Source organism: Lycium ferocissimum, chromosome 5, assembly GCF_029784015.1.
Source record: "Lycium ferocissimum isolate CSIRO_LF1 chromosome 5, AGI_CSIRO_Lferr_CH_V1, whole genome shotgun sequence".
Classification (NCBI taxonomy): domain Eukaryota; kingdom Viridiplantae; phylum Streptophyta; class Magnoliopsida; order Solanales; family Solanaceae; genus Lycium; species Lycium ferocissimum.
The window spans coordinates 75,819,827-75,828,370 of record NC_081346.1 but is presented as its reverse complement, the minus strand read 5'-3'; the positions used below and the strand labels follow the sequence as shown (position 1 = coordinate 75,828,370).

General features: G+C 40.3%; 1 protein-coding gene across 1 annotated transcript; it reads right to left on the bottom strand.

Moving 5' to 3' along the window:
* Positions 1-1,129: 1,129 nt before the first annotated feature.
* LOC132058048 (uncharacterized) lies at positions 1,130-7,626 on the bottom strand. The gene is made up of 4 exons (XM_059450615.1): positions 7,402-7,626; positions 4,602-4,817; positions 1,876-1,943; positions 1,130-1,340 (listed from the first exon to the last, which is right to left on the bottom strand). Exons 1-4 carry the CDS (start codon positions 7,624-7,626, stop codon positions 1,130-1,132), a joined length of 720 nt encoding a protein of 239 aa, XP_059306598.1.
* Positions 7,627-8,544: the final 918 nt, after the last annotated feature.

Genomic DNA, 8,544 nt, shown 5'->3' with positions numbered 1-8,544 from the left:
TAAAAATAACATAAAAAGACTGAACATCACGTTTTTATACTTTTCAGTGCATCGGCAGTTATACGGTCGCATTATATGGCCCGTACCTAAATGTATCGTCCATATAAGTTGACTGTACTTCGATTGCCAAATTTCCAGAACATGCAATTTTCCCATGGCTTGATACAGTGTCAAGGTATGGCCCGTATTATTTTATACGATTCAAGGTACGAACCTATAAATTTATACGGACCGTAAACCCCATCATAAGTCTTAAACAAAAAGTTAAAATTCTGGCGGTCTAGATACGACACAATTGTACAGCCCGTATAAGATTATACGGTCCGTATAACATGTCTTAAAAATGTGAATTTCAAAGCTGAACGATTTTTTAAATCCTAACACTCCCCATCTGGTTTCCTAGTTACTGAATCATGAACATAGCTTAGTTTGAAGGTATGAGGTGTTACAATATCTCCCCTTTGGGATCGTTCGTCCTCGAATGATGAGTCATGGTTAGGAATGCGACTGGACATGGCTTGAGTACATGAATATGAGGAAACATGACATAGAACATGGGCACTGAGCTGATATGATTACATAGGAACATGAGTATTGGAACATGAGAAATGACTAGTGATACATGGATGTGAACGTGAAACATGATGCATGAATACGTAAGGGACATGATATGGATATAGAGAGTATTTACCTTGAACACTCTCTGCTTTCCCTTCAAATACATGCAGAAATCTGGATTTCATGTCTTCTTTGGCTTCCCATGTAGCCTTTTCGATTTTTTGATTCCTCCACAACACCTTTACTGAGGCAACTTTTTTAGTTCTCCACTTGTGAACCTGACAATCAAGAATAGCCATAGGGATCTCTTCATAGGTTAAACCATCCTTAACCATTGTAGTTTCGGTTGGAATAACCAACGATGGGTCTCCCACACACTTCCTCAACATGGATACATGAAATACTGGGTGTGAGCAGCTAATTCTTGTGGCAACTCAAGCTTATAAGCAACTTTACCAATCTTTCGCAGGATTCTATAAGGTCTAATATATCTGGGACTAAGTTTCCCTTTCTTGCCAAATCTCATCACACCTTTCATAGGTGAGACCTTTAAGAATGCCTAATCATCAACTTAAAACTCTAAGTCTCTTCGTCGCACATCAAAATAGGACTTCTGGCGACTCTGAGCCGTTTTCAAATGCTCTTGTATTAACTTGACTTTCTCCATAGCCTGATAGACCCCTAACAATCCTGCTTCACCAACTTCGAACCACCCAATGGGTGATCTACACATTCGCCTATACAGAGCTTCGGACAGTGCCATCTTGATACTAACATGATAACTGTTATTATAAGTAAACTCAATAAGTAGCAAATGATTATCCCAATTACCTTTGAAGTCTAGGACACATTCTCTCAACATGTCCTCAAGAGTCTAAATAGTGCACTCTACCTGGCCATTTGTCTGAGGATGAAAAGTTGTGCTGAGGTTCACCTTGGTATCCAATCCTTTTTGAAAAGATTTTAAAAAGTTTGCTGTGAACTGATGTCACGACCCAAGTAGCCGTTAGTGGCACGAACACTAACTCCCTAGTGGGTGAACCATCCCCTTCTAACTAATTATTAAACCGTTTAACCAATTATAAGCCAACTCATGAAATAAATAAATAATTATCTAGTCATTCCATAAATAGAAATATTAATGCGGAAATCCTAACTATTACAACCCAAAGATCCAAAGTCATCGTACAAGGACTCTAAAACATAAGTTGTCTAACGACTGAAATAAATGTCTAAATAATCATAAATGTCTGGAATGAAAGTAGACATCCAAATGAGGAAAGATCTTCTGGAGGCATGGCATGAATAGGAGCTTACCCTCGGATCTGATCAGGAACTGGCCTCAAGCTAGATATGAGGTCTGGAAGATGTCTCCGGCACACAATCTACACTAAAAAGGGTGCAGCAAGGTAGTATCACTACAAACACTCAGTACTGGTAGGTATCATAGGCCGACTAAGATTAGTATCATTCATACGTTCATAAAATTAATAGAATAGGCCGATAGGCACACCAAAACAAACAAATAATGTCATGAACAGAATTCAGCCAACACAGGTATAAGATAAGTGTAGTCTCAAAAATCAGATAAGTTTAGCCATCACAAGTTCAGTTATCAACCGACCACACGAATAAAGTAAGTACACTGTAATGCAATGCAATGTAACAATGATAGTATCTCAACCTTGTACACATGTGCTAAATGGTATTGTTTCCCAAGTAACCATGAACTTCAGGGGACTCATGGCATCCCTGTACCACTCGCTCCGGAACTGACCTCGGATCACGAGCCCTTAACTAGGCCACATCCTTACCCCCTGTCAATTGTGCCTTTATATGTATAAATATTATGTTTTTCATCACAATGTGTTTCTCAACGTACTTCCAATTCATCAGTAAATGTGGAATATGGTCAGTCAACAATATGAATGTAAAGAACACAAGGCATTATGCCACAAGTCATATCAGGACTCAATCAATTCAACTTATCAAAAAACTTGAATATGAAATCATCTCAATCACAAGAAGAGTATATATGAACTCCTTCCTTCTCATAACATAACAAATTCCAGTTAGGTTTCGGTATATAACAACAATGGCGACGAGCCCACAAAATCAGAGATCATACCAACCTAAGTAGAGTCCCTCCAGACGTGTCTGAAGACCTATACATACTTTCTTCCATCAATTTTACTACACATACAATAAACTAATCAAAGTCTAACTCAAGTAAACCATAACCTACCTCAAAGCCGAACTGGAACAATGCACTTATTTTGCAACAGTTTTTCCCTTTCGCAAAGCTTCGGAACGTTCAAAGTCTAGCAATTATAGCGCTAAGTGAGTATTTGATTATCTACTCAATAAAATAACAATTTGGGAAAGAGAACCTAACTTATTCTACCCTCTTTAATTGGGTGAACTATCATTAAGTGTGAATTTCTACTAATATCAATCCCAACAATCATATTCTATCGATTCATGGGTTTTCTAATCAATTTAACCTTTTTCAATCAGTTTTTAAGTTAAAACTTCCATTTTTATTGGAACCCTAAGTCTTAATCAACCAATTCCACCATTTATAATCGAATTCTCATCCTAGGAAGTGATATTCAATACTCTTAGATGATAAAGCAACAATAAAATCAATAACCCATTCATTATTTAAGGGTTTCATAAGTTCTAGGGTTCTAACCTTTCAATTCACCATTAAAGAACCTTTAGCGGATGTAAGAACTTAAGATGATTATGGAATGAATGAAGATAAAGGTTGAGACTTACCTTGATGAAGAGTGGTGCCCTAGCCTTAGAAAAATTGCCTCAATATTTCTTGGGAACTATTTTTTGTATTATATGGGGAATGTGTTCGAAATATGGACTATATAACACAGTTTCTGCCTCCCATCGACCGCTGCAACATTCGACTTTCGCTACGGCGGTTCCGCTATAGTGGGAGTTGTCCCGCGATTGCGGACGTCATTTATTTTCCCATTTCCCGCGATGACAACCACGCACCGCTATGGCGGACTACAGCGGTCCTATGCTTACTGCAGCGGTCCTACGCCCAGTGGAGCGGTCTAAATCAACTAGTGAGCCTGGTTTTCTCACCCCATATTTCCACCCAAAAACTCAACATCAATCCGAGGCCTTATAGACACAAACAAAACATGCACATTAATGTAAAATCATGCTACGGACTCACCCTTGCCCTTGGAATTCCCAACGAAGGTCAAATTTACTGAGTCACTCCCTGACGAAAATGAAGGCAAGTTTCACTCAATGCACTACAACAAACCACATAAGTCTCAGTTTTTAGACTTCTAACTTCTTGAGTTCTCATTAAGCTCATTTCTATTCTCAGGAGGGTGCTAACAAGTGCAAAATGGTCAAAGTACCTTAACGACCGAGTTGGTCATTACAATAGATACCAATTAAGCAACCGCTAGTCCCCAAATGGACAGAGAGAAGGAAACAAGGGGGAAAGTACCTGACTCCGCGAAAAGCTAGGGATACTTATTACACATAACGGATTTGGTCTCCCAAGTAGCTTTCTCAATGGGATGGGTCTTCCACTGAACCTCCACGGACGCTATCTCTTTCGATCTCAACTTACGAACCTCCCTATCTAGAATAGCAATCGGCTCTTCCTTATAAGATAAATTTTCATCCAATAGCACTGAATCCCAACGAATGATAAAAGAACCATCACCATGATATCTCTTCAACATAGAGACACAAAATACCGGATGAACCTGAACAAACCTGGAGGCAAAGCCAGCTCATAGGCTACCTCCCCCACTCGATTGAGAATTTCAAACGGACCAATGAATATAGGGCTAAGCTTACCTTTCTTCCCAAAACCTCATCACACCTTTCATGGGTGAGACTTTCAACAAAACTTGTTCTCCAACCATGAACTCAAAGATCTCGGGCCTTTCGATCCACGTATTCCTTCTGTCTACTCTGAGTCACCTAGAGCTTTTTCTAAATCACCTTAACTTTATCTAAGGACTCTTTCGAATGGTCAGCACCCATGGCCTTACCTCAAACACATCAAACCACCCAATAGGAGATCTACACCTCCTCCCATGAAGAGCCTCAAATGGGGCCATATCAAAGCTCGAGTGGTAACTATTATTATAAGCAAACTCTGCCAATAGTAAGAACTGGTACCAATGACCACTGAAATCAATCACACAAGCTTGGAGCATATCCTCCAGGACTTGAATCGTCCGCTTAAACTGACCAACTGTCTGAGGCTGAAAAGTTGTACTAAGGTCCAATCTAGTACCCAAGTCGGACTGCAAGGTCCTACAAAATCGAGACGTAAACCGCGTGGCTCTATCAGATATAATGGAAATAGGGACCCCATATACCCGTACAATCTCCCGGATTTAAATTTGGGCCAATTTCTGAGCGATATAAGTGATCTTGAACTAGTATGAAATGGGAAAACTTGGTCAATCTGTCAATAATGACCCAAATCGAATCAAATTTGCCAAATGTCTTCGGAAGACCAATAACAAAGTCCATAGATATCCTCTCCCACTTCCACTCGACTATGGGCATCCTAGGAAGCATACCTGTCATGACCCAACCTGCCATGACTGGCACCCATCTAAATCCTAGTGGGCGAACCAACATACAAAACACCCATCCATTCAATCCGATTTTATATTAACCAAGCTAAACAATATTACTCATTCAAATATCAAAAGAACAAAATAAGTCATGCCATAAATACTGAAATAAGTGCGGAAGTTCTAACTATTACAAATCACCAAAATTTGAAAGTCATCGTACAGGAATCTAAGCTAAAAACATGTCTAAGAATCTGAAGTCTAAAAAATTAGTAATCCATAATGTCCAGAGTACGAAAAGACATCATTGCAAGAAGATCTTCGGGCGGCCTGGCATGGGAAGAAGCTCGCCTTAAAATCTATCAACAATTATCCTCCATGCTAGATGTGAGGATGAGCAACAGTCTCTATATCATAATCTGCACTCAAAGAATGCAACAAGGTAGTATCAGTACAAACACTATGTACCGATAGATATTATAGGCCGACTAAGATTAGTATCATGCATATTTCATAAAATCAATAGAATAAAATAAGCAGTGAATAGACATGAATATTAATAAATCACAGCAAGTCAACCAAGGACAATCACAATCAAATCACCAAGATGTCAAGCATCACAATCATGTAAGCCACAACTAAAATAAATTTATCACAATAACCTCACTCGCTGTACATACATGCTAGCTGATATCTTAGCTCAGTAGTCATGACCTGCAGGGGACCCATGGTGTCCATATACCACTCGTTCCGAAATACTCCTCGGACCCGAGCACAAACCTCCGCTCCGGAACGAACCTCGATCGCGGGACATATCAAAAGTACCTCTCATTTCCGGAACGATCCTCAGACCACGAGCCCATAATCTAGGTCACATGAGTGCCTTTCCATACCTCTTACAGAATAGTGTTTCTTACCTTCCCAATATCCACAATCAACTCATCATTTCATGTCACAATACCCTTGAGAATATTATATTAGCTTCTCATCACAACACATCCACTGTAGATTCAATCATACAGGAATAACGACACTGAGCCTACACAATCACTCAATCACATTCATGAAGGAATTTAGCCACATAATACCATGCCTGAAAACTAGACATGCTTTGTCCTAAGGAGATCACAAAACCTACAATCAACTAACCAAATTCTAACTTAAGTAAACCATAACCTACCTCAAAGTAGAGCTGGAACACGCAGGTTACTCTACTACAACCTTTTCTTTCCTCAAAGCCTCAATACGTTCACGGTCTAAAAATAGAATGCTCAATGAGTCACATTGTTCAATTCACAAACACCAAAGCAAGAATACCCTTCCGTTCCCCCATTCTAAGGGTGGATGATTTCTAGGTGATAAACAATATATCAAGGCCCCTTGTATTCACTTACCATCAATTTATACAACATTCTATCAAATATTCCCATTACAAATAGTTTTTATGGCAAAGACTCCATTGTTATAGTACCTTAGGTCTCCAATCACTTAGTTTATGATTCTAAATGTTCAATTTATAACAAATAGCAACTAACCAATCCATTTAAATGATAAATAAGCGATGATAACCCTAACCCATCAAGTTTAGAAGGTTTATTGACATTCTAGGGGAAGGGAATGATAGAATGAAAAACAATGGAACTTACCTCTCGAGGTTATCTTGTCCTAGCTTGAAAATTCTCTCTAGGTGCTTGTTGGGAAGTGTGTTGGTGTATTATGAATGAAAATATGAGACTAAGTCATTAAAATATGGTTTCTGCCTCCCCGTCGACCGCCGTGGCGATCGTTTCGCGGCTGTAGCGGTCTTGCTATAGCGGCCAAGCCACCGCTATAGCGGACCCAACATAAATCTGCTCACCGCTATAGCTGTCGATACCCCGCTATAACGGTATCGCCATAGCGGGCAATCGCCTTCCACAGTGACCCCTGGAGAACGTGGTTGGCCGCTGGGAGCGGTCAGCCTACCGCTATAGCTATACCGCGGCAGCGGTACTCCTACCGCCATAGTGGCTCGTTTTGGGTAGTGAGCTCAATTTTTTTCTAGTTTTCTCTCTATCACCCCATATTTCGTCCAAGGCCTAAAAAATGCAACACAAAGTATGAACTCATGCAAAAAGACGCCCTACGAATCCACCCGCAGCCTCAAAATTCCTAACGGAGTCCTAATTTCACATAACAACCGGAAGGGTCGTTATACCAGATACTAATAAAAACATCGTTCGTCCCCGAGCGGATAAAGGTGAGAAAACTAGGGAGGAGTTACCTGACTCGGCGAAAAGCCGAGGGTATTTGCTACGCATATCGAACTCTGTCTCCGAAGTAGCTTCTTCCACTGAACTTTCACAAAAGCTATTTCCTTGGGCCTCAACTTGCGAACATCCCTGTCTAAGATAGCAGCAGGCTTTTTCTCATATGACAGATTTTCATATAACAAAATCGAATCCCAACGGATAATATAGGAACCATCACCGTGGTACCTCTTCAACATCGACACATGGAACACTGGATGAACGCCTGATAAACCCGGAGGTAAAGCCAACTTATAAGCCGCCTTTCCCACACGTTTGAGAACCTCAATCGGACCAATATACCTCGGGCTAAGCTTGCCTTTCTTCCCAAACCTCATCCTACCTTTCATGGGTGAGACCTTCAACAGCACTTGCTCTTCTTCCTCAAACTCAAGATCTCCGACCTTGCGGTCCGCATACTCCTTCTGCCTACTCTACGCTGCCAAATGCTTGGCTTGAATCACCTTCACCTACTGTAGGGACTCTCTCAGAAGGTCAGTACCCCACGACCTCACCTTTATTGCATCAAACCATCTAATCGAAGACCTACACCTCTTTCCATACAATGCCTCAAATGGGGCCATATCAATACTTGAGTGATAGCTATTATTGTAAGCAAATTTGGCTAAGGGCAAGAACTGGTACGCAGGAAGCATATCCTCAAGAACCTGAATAGTCCACTCAGATTGCCCGTCGATCTGAGGATAGAAGGCTGTGCTAATATCTAACTTCGTATCCAACTTCTCATGCAAACATTGCCAAAACCTGGATGTAAAAGTGGTGCCCCTGTCGGACACAATGGAGATAGGAACCCAGTGAAGCCTAAGTACCTCACGAATGTAGATTTTAACTAATTTCTCTGCATCATAAATTATCTTCACAGGAATAAAGTGGGCAGATGTTACACCTCGTAAAAATTCCCCGTTAGTGTACAGTGAATAGACGAGCGAGGGGTATGATGTATACAAGGTTTGGACAAGTAAAAAATAGTATTTGATGATCCTAATTAAGATTTTCAAAGACATTCGAGTTAAGGAAAGGAAGTTGTTAGGAGAAATGAGTCATATGTTGGGTATCAGATAAGAATTTCGAGCATTGAGTTAATGATGTCCTAATGA

What these genes read in the sequence shown, in the direction of transcription:
- LOC132058048 (XM_059450615.1), bottom strand. Translation starts at nt 7,626, where the DNA reads ATGTTGAAGAGGTACCACGGTGATGGTTCCTATATTATCCGTTGGGAT. An exon ending in GGTGGTTTGATGTGTTTGAG is followed by an intron (nt 1,944 to 4,601) that starts GTAAGGCCATGG and finishes TTTTTAGTGTAG; the next exon opens with ATTGTGTGCCGGAGACATCT. An exon ending in GTTCCTGATCAGATCCGAGG is followed by an intron (nt 1,341 to 1,875) that starts GTAAGCTCCTAT and finishes TTATAATAACAG; the next exon opens with TTATCATGTTAGTATCAAGA.